Here is a 21,123-nt window from a genome sequence, read left to right on the forward strand (position 1 = left end):
TTAGTTATGTTGGAAACTTCTACACACAGATGTAAAAGAAGGTTTCAATTAATAGCCACATGAGTGATATCAGAACCATTAGGGAAGCATTTTAAAAGCTCTAGATGTTTCTTTACTTCAGATTTTTAATGTTATTAATTGATCCAAGTGCATAGAAGTTTCTGCTAAATAGAATGCACTTCAGATTGAGACTCTTTCCTTTTCTTGGTCTCACATCACTCTTCCTTGCTTTTCTTTTTATTTCCTTCTCTGTCCCTATTCTCTGCTGTCCTGAAGAAATTATGTGGAAAAAAAAATACATGTCTATGTAATTTTTAAAATATTTTTCAGGTCACAACTATGACTCCAGCCTCCAACCCCATCATTGGTGTCCTCTTGTCCACTCAAAATAACCGCTGTCTCTCAGCCCCTGACTTAACCATCGAAAAGCGTCTGCCCTTCAGCTCCCTCTCTTCCTTGGCTTCCCTACATAAGCCAGAGCGCTCTATCAGTCCTGAGAGCAATGACAGCATCTCTGAAGAACTGAACCATTTCAAGCCCATTGTTTGCTCACCATGTACTCCTCCTAAGAGACTCCCTGATGGCCGTGTGCTAAGTCCCCTCATCATCAAGTCAACACCTCGCAACCTAAACAGAAGCCTGCAGAAGCAGACTTCTTATGAGGCTAGTCCCCGGATCCTCAAAAAGTGGGAACAGATCTTTCAAGAGCGGCAGATTAAAAAGACCCTTTCAAAGGCCACTCTAACTTCCCTGGCATCTGAAACAGGCGAAGACTTACTAAGTTCTGAAATTATCCATTCTAGCAAGGAAAAGCCACTTCTGGATTCAAATACAAGACTCCGCAGTAGGCAGGTACTCTCTGAGGAGACTGGACCCACTCCCACTGACCTTGAGTATTTCCCCTCAGTTAGCCAAACAAAAGCTGAAGAGGACAGTGATGGTAAAAGGAGCACTGAGATCCCACTGGAACTCAAAGGGGGAGCCAGTGGGACTTTGGAGGGGGAACAGTTTGAGGGGTCAGGGTCAATTCCAGATACCAGGTTAGACAAAACTTACATAAGCACAGCCGTGAAAATCTCAACAGTTAATTCATTGCTACCCAAAAACAATGTTTTGGGTGGAGTCCTCAAAACAAAGAAACAGCTGAAGACATTAAATCATTTTGATCTGGCTAATGGTGTTCTGGTAGACAGCCTGGGTGAAGAGCCACTTCCTTCCTTGCGGCGAGGTCGAAAAAGACGCTGTAAGACCAAACACTTGGAACAAAATGGCTCCCTTAAGAAACTGCGACAAACCAGCAGTGAGGTGGGTCTGGCCCCAACAGACCCAGCACTGCGAGAGATGGAGCAGAAATTACAGCAGGAGGAAGAGGACCGACAGCTGGCTCTGCAGTTGCAACGCATGTTTGACAGTGAGAGGCGGACTGTGAGTCGTCGAAAAGGAAGCGTGGATCAGTATCTCCTACGGTCCAGCAGCATGGCTGGGGCCAAGTAGCACTTAATGAACAGTGTTACCTATTTTTAAGAGGTCTTTGACCTTGATCATTTATCCAGAAGAGCTGAGTGTTCTCATTTGGGTTTCTTTTATGGCAAAACACTGTCTAATATGGTTCTGAGAGGGTTCAGGGCCTTGGTAGTCAAAGTACAAGGGAACTGTGTCTGTTTCTCTGGGACTCAGACCAGAAGCACTCCTCACCGCCAAATCATCCCCATTGAAGTGACCACCTCTGAGGGCTTCTGGGCCAAATCTAACAGCACCCACTTGGAGTGAGATTTGGAATGGCCTCATTTAGGAGCATAATTGACACAGTTAGAAATGGTAGAGGAAAGAGGAGATACCTTCTCAAGCTGATAGACCTCCTGACTTCTTTCAACAGGGTGTTGTTTTAAATCAATCTTGCAGATAAAAATTAATTCCATGTCTTTCAAAGAAGTGGAGCAGTGTAGTACTTTGGAAGACCCAAAATGATATTGCTATATCCCTCTTTCTCTTTGCTTTTGCCACAAGTACCTTTACCTACCTAAATCAGTTGAGCATGTGCTTCTACAAAAGTTAATTTACGTTCTCTTTTTAAAAAAATAATGTGATTAATGCTGCATGGTTGACATTTCCAAACAGCTTAATTTGGTCTTTCTAAGAGACCTAACTCATAAGTGGTACCTTTTTTTCAGATAATGAAACTGAAGTGCAGATGTTCATATTCTCTCAACAACTAAGTGGCATTGCCCAGACTGACCACAAGTCTCATGGGTATTCTATACTAACAGGTTGTCCAAATAGACTGCAATCCAGGGGCACCTAAGAAAAGCAGGCTGCGCATTGAGCATTGAAAAATCCATATGCAAGTAATTAAGTTGACAGGATGTCCCATTTCCTCTCCTTCCCTCGGTTTACATGTTGTGTTTTCATAGGGGTTCCAGCCCGTGAGACCAACTGTAGTGAGGCTTCATTAACACTTTCCTCATGGCCAGTGATTATCTGCAATGTTGATCTAAAATCCTAAATTCCCTGAAGTCAGGTAAAGAATGATGCTGAAACTCCATACTGTGGAAACAAGGTATCTAGCTGGATTCAGCTGGTAAATTCAGTCCCATGGACCTTTGGGGTTTATTTTCCTTAGCAGCTGACACCATGTGTCTTTTGCATCCCTGGTGGTGCTTGGTGCTTCTGCCCATCTGGGCTCATTGAGAATAGAGATAAAGAAAATTTTAGGGAATCTCAGATGGGCTGGCATTCCCTGTGTATGTATGAGCTGTTACTATAGTCACATGACTGGCATTTTAACAAACCTTCCAGAGCTTATATATTCCCATATATGATATCTCCTTTGACTAGCCCCCACAGCATATGCATAATTTTTCCAATGATGTTGTCTTTGGTGAAACATTTCTGAAAACTGTCTTCAAAGTCTAGAAATTTCTAGAGACATAGATTCACTCCCAAAATGTGAGAACTGGAAGGCACCTTAATGATCATGTATTCCAGCCTCCTTCTACTAAGGCAAAAGATGGGGTCCAGATCAGACTCACTGTTGAAGGAAGTAATTTATAGTACTTTCTTCTCAGGACAGATCCTAAATCTTTCGGAGTTACAGGAGAGAGAATTTTAAGTTCGAAACTAGCCAGAAGCTATTTGAAGCCTCTGGGAAAGAAAATTTATGAATAGGGTTTGGAGTCATAAATGAGGTACCACTGAAAAACAGAGCCATTTTCTTGTGCAGCTCACAGTTCCCAAATAGTTCCCAAAGAGAAATTCCAGAGATGACTGAAGCATTATGGTCATTACTGAGATATATGGGACCTCTTCAGTGACAACTCTGGTGGGGAGCATCTCACCTGAATGTATGTATTCTGCATGTACGCACATGTGCAGATGTATGTTTAAAAAACATACATCAATCTCGTGACTTTATATTCACACCCTTTCAGTTCTAGGTCCTGTGTAACTTGTTTAATTAGTGCCCAAAATAAAAGAGCTGGCACTGGTCTGCAGAGGACAGGGACGGTGACCTTACTAAATGCCCATAGAGAAAACTTTTCAGTTACTGCCATTTGATGTATTTCCTCTTTGATCTTCATAAATATTATTGGAAAGGCTAGTCTTATTGGTAGTGGTAAAGATACTTATTTTTCCACTTCCCACCTTTTTCTATAGCACCAATAATTTGAAAAACATTTTCAGTTTGAATTGATTTTTGTTTTTGGTAAAAAAGATAAATATTTTTAATAGATGAAAAATATATATTTTAAATATTTCCCCAAGTTAATATTTTGATTTTAAGAACTTGCATAGCAGTAGCAACAAGTTTAGACTTCAGATGAAGAGTAAAAAGCTATTTCTTGTTAGGCGGATATTCCAGTCCCAGTTTCTGACCACCCCCGTGCACCTACTGTGATGCCAAGGATGGTATGACAGCTGCCTTGTACACTTCTGCTGAGCAGTAGTCCTTTAAATGTAGGCATAGCAGGTTAGGTTAAGGAAGGAAGCGACTTATTAATTTTTCATCTGCTTGGCTTTGGAGGAGGAAAAAAAAAAACCACTAAGGTATTATCTGTATTTTAAGATGCTTCACATACTTAAACTAAAATCTGAACACTTTTTCTGAAAAAAAATTCATTTCTTATTGCCTATGAAGTTGGTCACAAATAGAGTTGTTGACATGAATTCTTTGGGGAACAGAAGTGAGAGAAAAAGACAAAGAAGGAGAATAGAATGATCGGGCAATGAACTTGAATGAGACACATAGTATTTCAGAAAACATATGTTCTTACTATTGAAGTCCAACTCATACAGATTTCCCACATCCTACCAATGTGTTCCTGTGTATATATAGGCTTTCTGTTTTTTCTTATTAAGGGTAAGTTATGAGAGGTGGGAGAGTAGGTGTCATTCTGACGGGAAATCCAAGAAATGTGGCCCCCTCAGAAGAGGGCTCTCAGCCTGTTTCTGCAGAGAAGGAAAGACTGGGAACATGTTCTACAACCATTGATTGTATCAAGTAGAAGAAGTCATCTGGGTCTGTTGGGTTGGTAACAGATCAAAGGATTACGTACCCAGCCTGTGGCCCCTTTCCTTTTATTCTTTCTTTTTGAAAACTGGTAAGTCTTAGCTGAGGCTTGCCCAGGAAACCTTTCCTAAGTGGCTTCCTTTATTTTTACAATTTTTAATTTTTAAATTTTTGCCTGGAGGAAGAATTAATCATAAATAATGCCTTGTAGGTTTCTATTCTTTTTTACCTAAAGGAAAAAATGCCTCTGGGAGGTTAAAAGCTGCTTAATTAATTGCTGTCTTATTATAAACTGGCAAATTGCCTAAATGGGAAGCTGCCATTATGCTTGTCTGGTGAAGGCTGTGCTCTTCATCCTTTCTGCTCATTTGACAGATGCTTCCGGAACTCTTAAACTTGTGCCAACCCTGTGCTGGAAATACAATGATGGATAGTCTCTGCTCTTGAGGAGTTCAATGTCCAGTGGAATGTATTTGAATGTGTGTGTGGCTGGAGACTATGTTAATGGTCTTATGAAAGGCTCTTTTTTTTTTCTTTTTTTTAATAGCAGTGCTCTTCAAAGGTCTCATTAGGATGTTCAGCACCCAGCAGGCTGCCTTGAACTTTTAGAGATCGTCAGATTCATGAATTTGATTGTAACACTACTTTCCATTTCCTAAGTAATTTTACCAGGGGAGAATGAATCATCTTTGTTGTGATTACAGAACAATGGCCTCTCTTCACTAGTAGCTTTTAGCTCAGGAGCCAAGAAATGAGGCAGGTTGTGGATCACTGATATGGTCAAAAGTGGCCCACCCCTCGCTTCAGTAACATCCTAATGTCTTCCCAGCCTAACCTCTCATCAAGAGCTGGTGGCAACTTGGGATTCTTTTTTTTCCTACCTGGCTTCTCACTAAAGTGGAGGGACAGCAGGAGAGCGCGGGGGTGGGGGTGGGGTGGGTCATAATTCTAAAATGTGGTTGGAGTAGGCATGCAAATCAAGTTAAAGCCCCCCACCCCCTATTTTCTTTAACAAATGAGGATTCAGTGCCCTGTATACTATTTTATCCTCCAGTTTTCTAGGACCTGAATAAATAACCCTTAAAATTACACACAGATGTCTCTGCACACACAATTCAGGAATGAGGAGGATACTCCAATGATGTGGAAAGTTTTATAATAGTTTTTTTGTTTTGATGTTTTCAGTTAAAATGAAAATGTTCCTATATCTCCTGAATACACACTAGGTAGGGAAAACTTTCCCCACAGTGTACTGAGTAATGTAAATGGGGAATCTTGGGAAGTAATATGTTTTGATTGGGATGATTGTCATTTTAATTACTAAGGGTTAAAAGCTAACCAGCCCTTCATTTGTCTTTCAAAATCAGAAGTTCCTTAGGGTCTTAGATCTTTTTTAGCCCATCAACCCACAGAGTGATCTTTTGGCCAGGTCTTTAGCTCTAGCATAGCTGGTTATGAATTCTTGTGGTGATGAGAAAGTAGGCCTGTGGGGGACAGGTTCTAGGGAAAGAGGCAGCGGAACTGATTTTCTTCTGAAGATGATCCAGAAATGCATCTTCGCACAATTATTATCCACTGTAGCTTTCTGAAGAAAATTGTTCTATAGAAAAGAGACTTAGATATATGCGGTGGTCATCAGTTTAGTGATTAGTCATATTGGATGACAAGGAAAAGTGCCAAGACTGAATGTGCAGACTGCTCTATGTATTACAGTATTTTCTTTTCCTTTCCTTTCTAGGGGGCACCCCTTGTTGAGTAAATGCTTTCTTAATGGCTTGGAAAGTGGTAACTCTTAGTGAGAGGCAACCTCAAACTCTGGCCAGGCTCTCTCCCTACCTTTTCCTGTGTCTTAAGACACCAGAAAAAGCCAAGGTCAAGGCTTGTTTATTTTTCTTTCCTTTCATTTAATGAGACCCAGACAATGCACTCTTCAAATATCATGCTGTTAGAGCTCAAGAATACCTATTGACCCTGGTTCCAAATTAACATGGTGGCAGCCAGATTTCTCCCTGGTTGGCACCACCCATCCACCAAGCCATAATGCCAGATGGGAATAGAGCTGTCCCTCAGAGTCAAGTCTGAATCAAACTGGGCATCACTAACCCTGAGCTCCCAGCAGAGCAGTTAAAGTTGGAATAACAGAGTAGGTATTATGCAAAGGGGGGAAATTATTATCTTAAATGCCAACCAATGGGTTTTCTTTTTGCAACTGCTGTGCTGTTTAACTGTACAAATACAATTGCCCTAAGGGCCTTTTCCCCTTCCACCTAAAAATAGGAAATGCATTGTCTATTGGTTTTATTCAACCTGCTGTGGCTCCCTGGTGGTCCAGTGATTATAATTTATTCAACCTGCTGTCTACAATTGGAGAGGGAACCTGGATCCTTGTGGACTGCTACTGCTGGCTGTTCCCCCTCCAACTCATCATAAAGAGCATTTTGACAAAGACAGAGGACTCAAACAGGGCATATCCCATCAGGGATGCTTCTGCCACAACAAAATGGCATGGAATCAAGTGGGATGATGTGTTGTTTATTTACACAGTACCAAAGTGCATCTTTCAATGTATGTATTCTTGAGGCAAGACCCAAGTTAAGACTACAGTAAAAAAAAAATCATGAAATTGAGTATTCTGTTGTAATCAAAGTCTTGTCTCTGGAGAGTAATCTCAGGCAAACATGGGCTATGCTTAGACCACGTGTTATTTGATTTTTGTTGCTGCCTTTGCAAAGGGAGATACCTTATGTTAGAATGTTCTGTGCTGGCCATTCACAATGATGGGGAGATTCGGAGCTGGGATGGGACTTCCATGGTACTATATCTTCGGATGTAACTCATGATGTAGTTATCACCAATTTACAATTTACTGTCATTCTCACATTCATACTCCTAATGAAGGCACCAAGAAAAAGTGTGAGTAAAGAAAGAATGTATGGGATGACACTGTCATATTAGGACTGTACTTACAAATCTGATTTTTAAAAATACCCCATTTTTGGAATCTTTGTTCAGGAATTCATCAGTTTCTTATCCAACAGTGAACAAACGTATCCTGTTTCATTTCTTCCAATTTGGAAGACTGTTGGAAGAATTGGTGTCATACATGATTAAATCAGCATGTGAGGGATTTTTAAAATCATCTGGCCAAGACCTTCAAAAGTAGGATGGTTAAAATGAACAAGTTGGAAACAGGACTCACATATCTGTTGGCCCATCGAGGAACAAATGCTCTACACACCACTCATTAATTCCTTGATAGCCAGGTGTGGCAGGCAGGGAGGTCTTCAGTTACACATGAAAACTGGCCCTGACAGCATCTCAGTCCAAAGCTACCAATTGGTTTTTCTGCCACCTTAAGGCATTGCCACCTTCTACCTCTAGCCTTAAATGTGTTACTGGTTGCTTTCTGGGATAGGTGTCCCCTCCTCTGGACTGGAACTGGCAGGGCTAGAGACCAGGCTGTTTTCCCTTTGCACCCCCACTTTAGGAGGCAACATGAGATGTGAGGCATGATCTGTACCTACTTTAGTTCTCTTTTGGCCACATCTGACTCCCATGGTGCTCACTGGCAACTTGGACAAGTGACTAGAAAAATAGTTCACGCTGAAGCTGAAAGGATGAGTTAAAAATATGAGCTGCCATATGGTCTTACTAGAGGGATAGCAGTCACTGTACTGCATGGTGGCTCCCTTCTGGGGGACACTTTTGATGACATTTGGGTATATGTGAGGGAGAAGGAGCCAGTTCTCTACTATTCGCTACAAAATTCTCCAAGATGGGGAAGCTAATCAGATCAGGAATTCAGAATGATCATCAAAAATTTAGCACAGTCTAGGAGAGGTGACAGTCCTTAACTAAAAAGTTAATTGTTTGGCCCACCTAGGTGTCACCTTTTCAGGATTTTCTCATATAAATGAAGGGTTGATCTGGGAGGGCAGAAAGCAGATATACTCTTAGCCAAAAAGAGGGGCTGCCAGGCACAGAGGCGCATTCCTGTAATCCCTCCACTTGTGAGGCTGAGGCAGGAGGATCGTGAGTTTAAAGCCAGCCTTAGCAACATAGCAAGGCCCTAAGCAACTCAGACCTTTCTCTCGATAAAATACAAAAAAAAAAAAGGGCTGGGGACCTGGCTCTGATTAAGCACCCCTGGGTTCAATCCCCAGGACCAAGGGAAAAAAAAAAGGCAGAGGGACTTAGATAGCATAGCCAGGTGCTAGAACTGTCCAACAGCCTTCCTGAGAAAGAAGGGTCACCCTTTGGAGGACACAACTCCCTATCACTTGATGTGCAAACAGGAGCTTGGTTATTGGGGAGACTGCAAAAAGCTGTTGGCATGGGTGTTGTGACAGAGACATGCCTACAGGCCTTTTAGGCCCAAGAGCCTATGACTTTATGGGATTTCTGACTGAAGGAAGTAGCCCAGGTGGAACCAGTGAAGTTGACAGTGTGACTGTTGGGGTGGATTCTCTTAACAATAGAGGAAGGATGATTTGGAGGCAGGAGATCCAAGCTGATGAGTCAGCACTATGCCCCAGTACAAGACTGCGGTGGGTCACAGTGTGTTTGCATTCAGATCTGTTCAGATGTTTGTGTGAATGGGCAAGATGCAGGTCACTTGGCGTGACCTGTATAGTATGCTATGATGATGAGTGTATCTGGGTATGACCACAGCTGAGAGTAAACAGTTGGCCACTTGTGTTAAGACTGTGCAGTTGAGTGTGATAGTATGTAAATATTTAGCTGCAGTTTAGGTTGTGGGAATCTGCCTTGCTGAAGCTATTAATCCTTATAACTGCTTTCCAGGTCCTGGAAACCCCCTGTTACCCATGTCTGAATCGTAGGCATCCCCGGGAGGAAGGATTGCCCAGGGGATTATGTTACACCCAGCATTTATCCCAGATGTGCATCCTGCAATCCAGCCCAGGGGGCCCTCTCCAGATGCTCCTCTGTACCCTCAAGAATGGGGCAACCCACAGGGTGCCTTGCCAGAGCGTTACTTTACCAGGAGCCCAGTGATTGCATAGCTCCAGTGTGTATTTTGGAGCCACAGCTCCATGTTTTTGTATTCGTGCCTTCAACTTGTGCTTTGGATTAAAGAACCTTGGGAAACTCCATGTAAACCCTCCCTCTCGGCTCATCCCACCTCGGTAATCATAGCCATCTAATAAGGGAACACAATCTTCTCTACCCTGCCCCTACACAACGGGAAAAGCTGTCCAACAGAAAAAGCACATATTTTTGGCCTTAGAGACCTTGATTTTGGCCCCTCTGCCTTGTATTGGCAGTGGACACGAGAGTTAACTTATGCTGCTGCTCTGTTTCAACACTCCCACTTTCTGTCCTAGCACCAATCATAGCTGCTGGGATGCATGAACCAACGGGTTTTTTCCAGTGGGACCACACTGCTGTGACCCTGGGCCGGCTTCCAAGGAAGAAAGCCTGGCACCCATTCGATTGCGCTATGTGCCCACTCTTTATTACTGCTGAGCTAGGCATCAGGTCCTGCCTGGCCCGAGGCGGGAGGTTCCCACGAGCTCCCGGTCTCGAGGCAAGTCAAGGCCCCAGGCCTGCGCCCTACCCAGCAGCCTCTGCAATCCGGAGCGCTGAGCCCTCGGGATGGGCCCGTGCGCAGCCCTAGCCTTTTAAGTCACTGGCCGTGGATTCCTGGCAGAACTCATCCATGAACTCAAGGAAACCGCCGAACTTGGGCTGGCTCTCTTGCAGGGCCGGGGGTTCCTGGGGCGGTGGGGTGGCCCGGAACACTTTCCGCAGCGAGCCGCGCACAAGCTGCCGGTAGCGCGCGCGGTATTCCTTCAGCAGCCGCTTGGCCTCCAGGTACTGTTTCTGGTTCACCAGGCGCTGGTCTGCGCGCCGGCGCAACACCGCGCCTGCGGGGGCAAAAGCAGTGATCAGTGCCCAGCTCGCCGGCTTCTCATTCCCGGGGTGCCCCGACGAGAGCGTGGGAGAGGAGGTTAAAGGGACTGAAAATGGCCTCTGCAGCCTGGGGCAGTGGGAAGTCAGTGGCATCCCCCACCACCACCCCCGACTCTATCTCAAGCCTTGGTTCAGGTTCTTGTCACACTATGTGACTTTTGAGAAACTCCCCGCTTCACGCCGCTTCTCCGTTTCTCCATCTGCACACAGAATGGTTGGCGCAGACGCCCTCCAAGAGCCCTTCTGGCTCTGACATAAGCTCGCTCTCCGCCTCACACTAGCAGATGAGCAACTGCTGACTGGGTGCTGGCAGCTGAGGAGAGCCATACCTAGTGGAGCCTCGGTAACGTTCCGGGGATCCCGCATGCGAATGAGGATGTCGTCCAACATCTGGGCTCGAGTCTTCCGTTGGGCTGGGATTGGGATCCTCTGAGCCTGCCAGAAGGTAGGCAGGAGGCTTATCTCAGGCTCAGGCACAGGGTCTCCTGGCCTCACCTCATGCTATCACAGCACCAGGCAGGGAGTAGTGGGGCCTCAGAGGATCCCAAGTGACAGCAACATCTGTGCCTGTGGGGGTCCTCCAGGGTCATGCACATATTGAGTAGGCTGAATGTTTACCCGCTTCTCCTTGGGGACATAGTGTTTCTGAATAGTATCCAGCTTGGGCTTGGAGGGGTGGCAGAGGAGAGGGTGCTTCAACATGTGCTGCAGGGCTTGTGCGTTCTTCTGGATGCCTAGGGCAAAAGGGGGAGACAGAGACACAGCTCCTGACTCCTGCCTTCCCCAGCCTCAGAGCAGACATTGGTAAAAGGACTCAAGAGTCCCCAATATGAAAGCTCTACTCCCAGACCTCCCTCATCTTGTTCCAACTTCTGAAGTTCCATCATTCAGTTGGTAAATATGTCCCCTATGAGTACAGATCCTAATGGAAACACTGCATTAGTGTGGAGGAAAGGCCACCCCAGTGGACCCCGTTAACCTCAGGCATCACACTGTAGGGGCTGATACCCAAGAGCCGTTCCTTTAGAAGCACAGATATTCTAACACAGCAGACTGAAATAAGGGGCTCAGGGAGGGAGCTGCTTCCTTTGCCTCAAACCAACCAGGGAGGATTTGGGATGTTCATTTTTTAATTTAAGGGGGCTGGGACAAGCTCAGGAATCTGACAGTCTGGGTGTTTGTTCCTGAAGCCCTTCCTGAGGAAAGACTTCCTACCAGAGCAGCTGGGCCAACCTGGCTGGAATTTCCGAATGAGTAGTGTCTTCCCCGAGCCAGTGAAAGCCCAATAAAGGACAGGGGTCCTGACATGCAGGGCTGCAAGCCAGGACACCCTGAGGAGCCTCTGACATTTAGACAGAGGACAGCACCAGGCTGAGAAAAGAAGGCTTGGCACCAGTCCTGCTTTGGCCATGCCTTCTCTGGGCAGTGAAGAAGGCCCCGACCCTCACATACCCTTTGGCTCCATGAAGGCTGAATCCGGCTGAGCTGTCAGCAGATCCTCATAGCCATGGTACTTGCTGGGGATGGAGGTAGAGGGGAGCTTCCTCCGAGTCCTCTTCACCTCTCTAGGTGCCGTGGCTGGTCTCCTTTGGTCTTTCTCCTTCACTTGTAAATCACCCCTGTGGGTCATGTGGGAAGGCAGCTCACTCACCTGTGCCAGGAAGAAAACACACTCACTCACTCCCTGCATGCTTCCGAGCTCTGTGTTGTGCTGGGCCCGTGTGACAGGCAAGACTAAGACACAGGTGGAGGAGGAAGATAGGAAAAGAGGTGAGGACCAAACAGCTTCATAACCGCTGTTAACAGAAGGGCGAATGGTGGTTTTGGGTGATCCTAGAGGAGGCGGTAACACAGCCAGGAAGCTCGCTGGAGGAAGTAATTCCTTAGCCTGAGCTAAGTCTTAAGCCAGAAGGGGGGGTCTCCAGGCAAGGTTGAGGAAAGGGATGGACTATAGGTGACAGAAAGGATGAATGTAGCAGGCCAGGAGCAGCATGTCAAGGTGCAGAGGGAGGACACATCACAGTACATTTAGGGGAATAGAAGGTGGGTCCAGTGGGAGAGCAATGGAGAGCGACAGACTATAGTGGTAAGCAGGGCTCAGACTACTCAGGACTTTTCAATCCCACATCAAGGGTATTTACTTTGCTTTGCATGTTCTTTGTCTTCACTCCATAGCAAGCTATGGAGGATCTGAGCCTACCCCACTGGTCTTATAAGACAGAACCTGTACTTGATGTGGGGATGTAGTTACACCCCCTGCTGAAATCTGAATAGCCCTATAACAACTTAAAAGGTTGAATTAATGATTTAAAAACTTCCCACAAGCTAGGTTCACTGGTAAGTCAAACATTGAAAGAATTAACACCCACACCTTCACAAACACTTCCAAGCAATTAGAAGAGAGAACACACATCAACTCATACTCTGAGGTCAGTATTACCCTTAAACCCAGACTACAGAAAGACATCGCAAGAAAATAAACCAGATGCTAGCATCACTTATTAATATCAATGCCAAAATCCTCAAAAATATACTAGCAAATCAAACTCAGCAACATGTAAAAAGGATTAAACACCATGACAAGCAGGATTTATCCCAGGTATGCAAGGGTTACTTAACGTCTGGTAATCAATTAATACAATACATTGTATCAATCGGATAAAAGATAAACACCATATGATTACTTCAATAGACTCATACAAAAACAAAATTTGTGATTAAAAAAATATGCAATAAACTAGAAATAGAAAGAAACTTCCTAAACCCAATCAAGGCCATCTACTGTCCTAATTAATGGTGAGAAATTGAATGTTTCTCCCTAAAATCAGCAAGAAGACAAGGATATCTGCTTCTGACACTTCTACCCAACATTGAACTGGAGAAAATAGCCATGGAAATTAGGCAAAGAAAAAGTTAAAACTTTTTTTTTTAAACAACATGTTGACTCAGGTGATTGTATTGCTGCTAGGAAGCTCAGAACTGCCTTTTGGCAATACCCATACTATGGGAGCAGGGTAGGAAGTGTATGTTTGAGTGATGGTTATCATTGGACTATTTCCTTTCCTGTCCATATTTTCCTTTCCTCTAAACTAGGTGGTTTATTTTTTTAATACTATTTGATTATAATCTTTTATGCTGAATGAATTTACACGTCCTGTGTGGAGTAAAGAAAGAGGCAGGTGAGAATGAGATATGAATGTATGGATCAATATGTACTTGAAAAGATCTGGCAGTGGGTATATTAGAGGAGCAAGACTGGAGCCAGGGAGATCGGAGAAATTTATGTAATAATAACAGAGTTTAAGGGGACCCTGACCTCTTCCAGCCTTACCCAGGTTGAGCATCCCTTCTCTGAAATGCTTGGGGCCGGAAGTGTTTTGAATTGAGGCATATTTGCGTATACACAATAACATATGTTGGGGATGTAATCTGAGTCTAAACAAAAAATTTATTAACATTTCTTAAACACCTTATATACACAGCCTGAAGGCAACTTGGTACAATATTTTAAATGATTTTATGCATGAAACGAAGTTCCACAGTATGGAATTTTACACTTGTGGTCATGTCAACACTTGAAAGTTTCAAATTTTGGACCATGATGGAGTTCAGTTTGGGGTCAGGGGTGCTCAACCTGTAATTCCCTTCCCCTACACACTCCCCTTCTGCAGCTGTGACACTGAACACTCATGCGTCCTACCCCTTCCATTCCAATCTCTCTCCTCTCTACCCTGTTCCTGCCATTCCCTCTGCCTAAAATGCCCTTGCTAACCATCTCTTCGCTTGGTAACTCCCACTCAGTGTGCACAGCTCAGCTCATTTCCCCCCCTCCAGGAAGCCCTCCTGTCTGGGGCAGAGGCATCCCTCCTTCCTCCAGCTCCAAGCCCTGGGTCTCCCCAGGTCTCAGCACTGATCACAGGTATTGTCCCTGTCCATCTTTCCCATCAGACTGTGAACGCCTCAAGGGCAGGACCTACATCTGGGCCATCTGCCCAGGATCCAGAGGCAGCATCAAAAGTGAGAGGACTTCAAGCAGGGAAGCAGAGGCAGGGACAAAGCTCTCTAAAAACTGGACAGCAGCACTCCCCAGCCAGATCTCAGATACTGTCTGGGCCACAGGGTCTTCACATGTGGAATTGTGTCCCCACCAGTAGGCTCAGATCAATGGATCTCCCAGAGGAGGCTTGGGGCCCTGCCAACTGTGCTGCCCTCTGGTTTCCAGTCCCCCCTGTGCTTGCCCCCACTGCCCGCAGGCATCCAGCCAGCTGAGGGCTGTGCAGGAGCCTGTGGTGCTGTTGACAATAGGCAGCTGGACACAGGCACCTGGGTCAGGAAGATGGACTCTGTGCTCTTGGTGTCCTCTTCTGACAGGTGACTTGGGCTGGGGTGGCTGGCTGCATTGCTCACGTGGGACCTCGTGTCATCACTATACAGAGTGGAGTCAGAGCAGATGGGAGGCAGAGGCACAAAAGTCCGACAGGGCAGGTTGGGGCCTTCCAGCCCCTCCATGGCTATCTGTGCCTTCAGAGAGGTGCTACTGGCGGGGTGCAGCTCTTCCGGCAGCTCTGCCTCAGGCGTGTCCCTTGAGAGAGACTTGATTGTAGTCAGAGGTTGGTGATGGGGCACCAGAGGCTGCTTTGGCACCTTGGGGATTTGGGTTTTCACCTGCCGAGGGAGAAAGACTGGGTTGGATTTGCTCTGCAAGTGAGGAGTCTCTGCTCCTGAGCGTCGCCAGCCTCTGGCCACTACACAAGTGGCCAGAGCACGGGGTAAGGGCTCAGGGAGGTGGTGGGGGTCACACTTATTGGGCATCTGCTGCATGCCCAAAAATGTACCCCTCAAAACCACCCAGGGAATAATTATCCTCATTTTATAGATCAGGAAGCTGGAACACAGAGGCGAAATGACTTGGCCAAGGTCACAGAGTGACGAGTGGCCAGCTTGGTTAATTCCAGCCTGGCTCCAGGCCTCGTGCATCCCTGCCCTCAGCAGCCTTACTCTTCAAATCAACATTTACCACCATGCCCTTGACTTTCTTCAGGGCGTCCCAGGCGGGGTTTAAGGGGTGGCCTGCATTTTCTGGAAGGTGGCAGCACCAGACCTGTGTACCTTATGTAAAGATCCAAAAGGCAAATCTATCGCAGGGCTTAGGACCAAAATAATTTCCTTCTTGTTGAACTGCTCCCTTTCCTTAACCAGCAAAAGCCTGTCACCGTCCTCTCCTCCTCTGACTCCAAGCTGAGGCCCCTGTGCTCCTCCCTTCCTGTAACATGGTAGGTTGTTTACATTCTTTTTCAAAGGTATCTGGTGCACTTATATGTATACCTTTACAGTCTGAGTAGTGTGGTGGAAAGATCCCAAGCACTCAAGTCAGGAACATTGGTGCTGGAGTACAGCTCTACCCTCTGTACTTCCACTTCCTCCCATGAAGGAGAGACAGTTCCCACCCTGCCCAAATTTCAGAGTCCTCCCAAGTGGGATGATGTATGCAAGGCTACTCAACAGACAGGAGTATGATGGATGTCATTTTAATAAATTTCTCTTTAAAGAAAATATCTTGGTGCACACCTGTAATCCCAGTGACTCAGAAGACTGAGGTAGGAGGATCATAAGTTGGAGGCCAGCCTCAGCAACTTAGCAAGACCCTCAGCAACTTGGCAAGATTCTGTCTTAAAATAAAAAATTTTTAAAAAGGACTGGGGTGGGTAGGGATCTAGTTCAGCACCCTGGGTTCAATCCCTGGTGCGAAATTTTTTTTTTCTTTTTGAAAATACATAAAACCTCAATGAAGTCTAAGGCATGCAGAGTCAAAAAAAAAAAAAAAATACTCATCTCTCTCTCCTGGACTGGGGAGGAGTGTAGGATGGTGCACTCTCTATCTACTACTCCCAGCCATGGCTACAGGAAGAATGGATACTGTAATTGGTCAGAGGCTGACAGTCTCTGGGCCTGGCGTCGTGCTGGGCTGGACTGCCTGACATTAACAGCAGCTGTTCCATCTTCCACTTCTGTTCTCACTAGCACTTCTGGACTGCAGGCCTGCCCCAGCAGGTTCTCCATTTTCCCCAGACCTGCCCATGCCTAGGCCCAAGGAGATGGCCTAGCATGGTGGGGAAGACAGGTATGCCTAGGTGGTCCCCAGCCTAAGCCAGGTCTGCAGTCCAGCCTAGAGGGTGTTGTCCAAAGTAATAAAGCACTGATTTGTTTCCCATTTGGCCATTGGAGTTTGTGTTTATCTAACTCTACTATTCAGAACCTTAGATGGGAGGAGAGGTCTCTGGATCCCAATACTATCTATCTATCCATTCATCTATCATCTATTAGTTATTGGTACTGGAGATTTAACCCAGGGGCACTTTACCACTGAGCCATATCCCAACCCTTTTGTTTTTATTTTGAGATAGTCTCTCACTAAGTTTCTTAGGGCCTCACTAAGTTCTCTTGCAATTCTCTTGCCTCAGCTTCCCTAGCCACTGCCAGTACTAACATTTAACGAGTAGTTTAGCGTACCTTTCTGAATCTTTCCTTACGGGCTGAATATCATGCGACAGCATGTGTACAAGTGCTCAGCAGAGTGCTGGGCTGGGTGCTCTGTAAAGTGGGGAGAGGATTGTGTACTCAGCACTCAGCTCTCTTGGATTCTTCCTCCTTCCCAGCTGGTGGATGGGCTGGGAGGTAGGAAATCCTTAGAGAAGGCAAGAGTTGGGGGAAGATTATGGAAATCCTTGGAATTTGTCTGTTTCTGACTTTAAATACTTGCTCTTGTCCTCTCAGGACTTAGATATCTAAGACATGGCTGGACAGAGAAAGGGTGTGGGGCAGGGCAAGGGCCAACTGTATGTAGCTTTGGGAATCAGCAAGCTAGTCCAGCTTTTGGCTGTATAAAAGCTAAAGTTCAGGAGGGAGGAGCATTTCACAGAACTTTTTGAGATTCTTCAGATGAAAGAGAGATGTGACTGACTTCATGGCACCCTAGAAGGCAAGCCTAAGAGCCCTGGATCCACCTGCAGAGGAAGCGGCCGACCTGGACAGTGGATGTGGGCAGGAGAGGCACTCTGGTCCTGGAGCAGCTGGAGGGACGTGACCTACATGGGGATGAGTCTGGGGAGTCTATAATATGGTTTCATGTCTGTTGTTTCATCCAGTCCTCTCAGAAACTCTGGGAGGTTTCAGAGTTGAGAAACCTGAAGCTCAGGGTTTGCAACTGTCGCCCAGGATCAGGTAGCTGCGGGAGGTGTCGGAGCCAGGCCCTGGGTTTTCCAACTTCAAGGCAGGTTCCTCCCCACTTCTTCTCTGGGCTTTACTTTTTCTGTAAAACTAGGGAGTGACTGACTCAATAATCTCTGAGGCTCCTGCCTACCTTTTGGGGTTTTTCTTGACCGTCTTCTCTCTCCTGATTCTATCCTATTCATCAGAGCAGGGCAGGGAGGAGGCAATCCTGTATCTAGTGGAGGGGTTCAGGCATTGGGGGGGGGGGTTCTGTTGCCAGGCAAGTCTGCAGGCATTAAAACAGGCAACGCCTCCCCTGGGGCTGGGTCCTGTCCTGGAAGACTTACCTTCCGCGTTTCCTTCTGAGGCATCAAAATGTGATGCTTAGCCTTTACTACCTTCTTTCGAATTAAGTGGATCCCCAGTTGCTCCTGGAGGAAGCTCTTTAGCAGTGGAGGGACTCCTGGTGCCATGATGGGAAAATAAGATGACTATTAGCTGGCATCTCCTGGGGACTGCCATGTGCCAGGCAGTTCAACTGCTTCATGTGTGTTAATGTAATTTACTTCATTCTCTTATCTAGGAGGTAGGTACCATATCATTACCATTCAGTAGTTAAGAAAACTGAGGCACAGAATAGTCCCAGGGTAACAGTGTGGAGCAAGGATTAGGAATGCCCAGGTGTCACTCCAGGCCCAAGACTGCATGTCTCCAGCTGACACATCTTGGACAGTGGTGTCCCCTATGACACAGCACTGCTGCATTCAGTGTGCTGTGGGAGGGGAGAGCACTGCGGTTTGGCCCACTCCCCTCCCTAGAAGGGAAGTAGGAAATGAGGCCACACAGACCTGCTCTGCAAAGCAGGGTGTAGCTTAGAGAGCTAATGCAGGGCCGGGGATCTTCCAGTATTGGATTCCCAACTCTTTCTTGCTGTGTGACTCTGGGCAGATCATGAACCTTCCTAGGCTTCAGTTTCCACCAAAGTCCATGGGGACAATAATGACAGCATCACACAGTTGCTGGATATGCCAGTAGACAGCAGCATAGCTATGTATTTTCTCCATTTCCCAACACACTGGGAATCTCCTCCACCCCAACACTGAGCAGAGCCCGGGCCTGGCCTCCACTGCTCCTTAACACTGAGTTGGGGGCAAGTGTGCAGACCTCATACCTCGTGTGTGGGCCACCAGAGGGTTGTTATGAAAGATGAGCTCACAGAGAGATGGAAAGAGAGCTACTGGCAGAATGGCATCCTCCCTTGCGATCTGTAACAAATGCAGGAGAGACCATTAGGTGGACGGGCTCCTCACCTCCACCCAGGGATAGAGGGGATAGGCCCTGCTTTGCAGGGACAGAAGGGGGCAGAGTCAGGAGGAGACACTGCTGTGCTTGGACCTCACTCTGGGAAGTGCCTGTCCTTGCACTATCAGCCGCTCATGCTCAGAACACCTTGCCCTCTGTCTCAAAGTTCCACCATCCCTGTTTCATGTTTGAGAGTTATGAATGTTCCCTCTTCGTCTTAGGGATGACAGTGACAAATAATAAGAACACACACAGAGTGCTTGTCTCACAGAGTCCAGAAGGACGAGGGCACTGACTTTGATTTCAGTATACAACCTGACATTTCACCTTCCGCAAGGCAGACCTCCACCCCCCACCCCCCACCCCACCCAGCCGGTCAATAGCATTCCCAAGGGCTTCTTTCCTGAGGCCAGTCCTAGGCACTGCTCTGGGGAGGGCAGAGGGCAGGCTGTCAGGGAATCTACCCAAACTAAGAGATAAGCAGAGCCAGTATGAGGGACATCTCATGGCTGTCTGGGGCCCAGAGGTTGCTCTACTCCTGAGAAGGTTCTTTTTGGCCAAACCAGCCTTGAAGACAAAAATTACACACTCCTTTTTGAGCAGAGTGACTGGAACACTTGGGGACTACCTCAGGGAAGCTATCTACCAGCAGTAGGGAGCAGTAACGGGGCCATGGATATCAGAGGGGCCAGGAGTGGAGCAGTGGCTTCTCAGGCCCCTGGACATACTGCAAGGTGCTGGGTGGGGTGCAGGGCCCATCGAAGGTACTAAGGTTCCAAGGGCAGGAAAGAGAGCACGCCTGAGCTGGACTCCTCCGGAGCCTCACTGGATGACCCTGAATTTCCACGGGGCAATTAACTTATTTGTTCATGTTCATTTTTATTCATTCAACCAACATATATTTACTGAATACTTACTGTGTGCCAAGCACTGTGCTGGCAGTGAGTGAGACAGCAAGAAAGCCTATCGTCAAAGAGCACTGTGTACTGAGAAACCAGTACGGGAGGAACAATAACACAAAGGAGAGTGGCCTGACTACTGTGATGGTGCCGCAAAAGAAAGGGGCACGAAGTGCTAGGGCCATTCGACCCAGCCAGAGGGTAAGATAAGGCGACACTGAGATCTGAAGGAGGGCCGGAGGTCACTAGTGAGTGCAGTGGAGGATGGAGTGCGTCACGGAGACACATCTGCATCAAGACCATTTTTGGGCCCCCAGCCCACAGCTAGCTTCTGGTGCCCCTCCGTGTGGTCATGTGACTCAACTGTGGTCAGTGCAATGTGGGCACAAGTCAGGCACAGCCCACACCCAAATCTCCCGCAGAGCCTCCGCTTTCTCACCACACTCCCACCACCGACCATCTACCCACCAGATACACAGGACCAAGAAGGGGACTCTTAAGACCCCACATGATGACACAGCCATGGCCAGAGGGACTTGGGTCTCTGGATAATCATATGGAAGGCCACAACCTGCCAACCAGGATTATCCACAGTGGACTTTGTAAAGGCAAGAGATAAACTTTTATTGCGTTACATGATGGAGATGTTAAGTCTGTTGCATCAGATAGTGTTACTCTAACACAGGCAGGAAGAATGGCATGTGGGAGGCCCGCATCCGGCTGAGGAATTGAAAGAAGGCTATTGCGACAAACAGCAGAGAGGAAGCAGGTTCTGGGTATGAGCTGAGATGCAAGGAGAGCCAAACTAAGGACCAGAGACTTTAACACTCTCCTCAGCACAGAAGATCTGAGCCACACCAGCCGCCCCTCGACTGACATTTACCAATGTTTTCCCCTCACACTGCACAAGACACAGTTTTTCTAAATGCATATGGGACAGTCACCATAAAGAGGAACACAAAGCAATTCAAATAGATGTCAAAAGAAAGAAATCTTACAGATTATGTTATCTGACTGCAAGAGAATTAAATCAAAGAAATCAACAAATCTAAGATGTTGAAATTACACAACTGACTTCTAAACAACACATAGGTCAAAGACAAAATCACAAGAAAAACCTGAAAATATTTTAATTAAATTAAAATAAAAACATGGACCAGGCATGTACCTGAGTGATAGAGCATGTGATTAGCATGTACGAGGTCCTGAATCTTGATTTCCAGTACCCCCAAATAAATGAATAAGTGGAATTTTACAGAAAAACAAATAGGC

The 21,123-nt window shown here is 46.4% G+C and overlaps 2 protein-coding genes across 4 annotated transcripts in view; one reads left to right on the forward strand and one right to left on the reverse strand.

The window, feature by feature from the left end:
* Positions 1-9,621, forward strand: part of Rnf169 (ring finger protein 169) — a 113,023-nt gene extending 103,402 nt beyond the window's left edge. Inside the window, exon 6 of the mRNA XM_046441968.2 lies at positions 331-9,621. Coding sequence (XP_046297924.1) covers positions 331-1,494 — 1,164 coding nt within the window. The 3' untranslated portion in view covers positions 1,495-9,621. The remainder of the gene's footprint in view (positions 1-330) is intronic.
* A 335-nt stretch (positions 9,622-9,956) lies between these two features.
* The window catches only part of Xrra1 (X-ray radiation resistance associated 1), a 65,965-nt gene continuing 54,798 nt past the window's right edge, over positions 9,957-21,123 (reverse strand). For all 3 annotated transcript variants that reach the window (XM_046441971.2, XM_046441969.2, XM_046441972.2), the window contains 7 exons: positions 18,822-18,915; positions 17,998-18,113; positions 14,765-15,106; positions 11,894-12,092; positions 11,060-11,175; positions 10,771-10,876; positions 9,957-10,395 (listed from right to left, as the gene is read on the reverse strand). In XM_046441971.2, the coding sequence (XP_046297927.1) occupies positions 10,142-10,395; positions 10,771-10,876; positions 11,060-11,175; positions 11,894-12,092; positions 14,765-15,106; positions 17,998-18,113; positions 18,822-18,915 (1,227 nt within the window). In that variant the 3' untranslated portion in view covers positions 9,957-10,141. The remainder of the gene's footprint in view (positions 10,396-10,770; positions 10,877-11,059; positions 11,176-11,893; positions 12,093-14,764; positions 15,107-17,997; positions 18,114-18,821; positions 18,916-21,123) is intronic.

Source organism: Marmota monax, unplaced genomic scaffold (assembly GCF_021218885.2).
Source record: "Marmota monax isolate L192 unplaced genomic scaffold, Marmota_monax_Labrador192_F-V1.1 WCK01_AAM20220418_F8-fsc00068, whole genome shotgun sequence".
NCBI lineage: Eukaryota > Metazoa > Chordata > Mammalia > Rodentia > Sciuridae > Marmota > Marmota monax.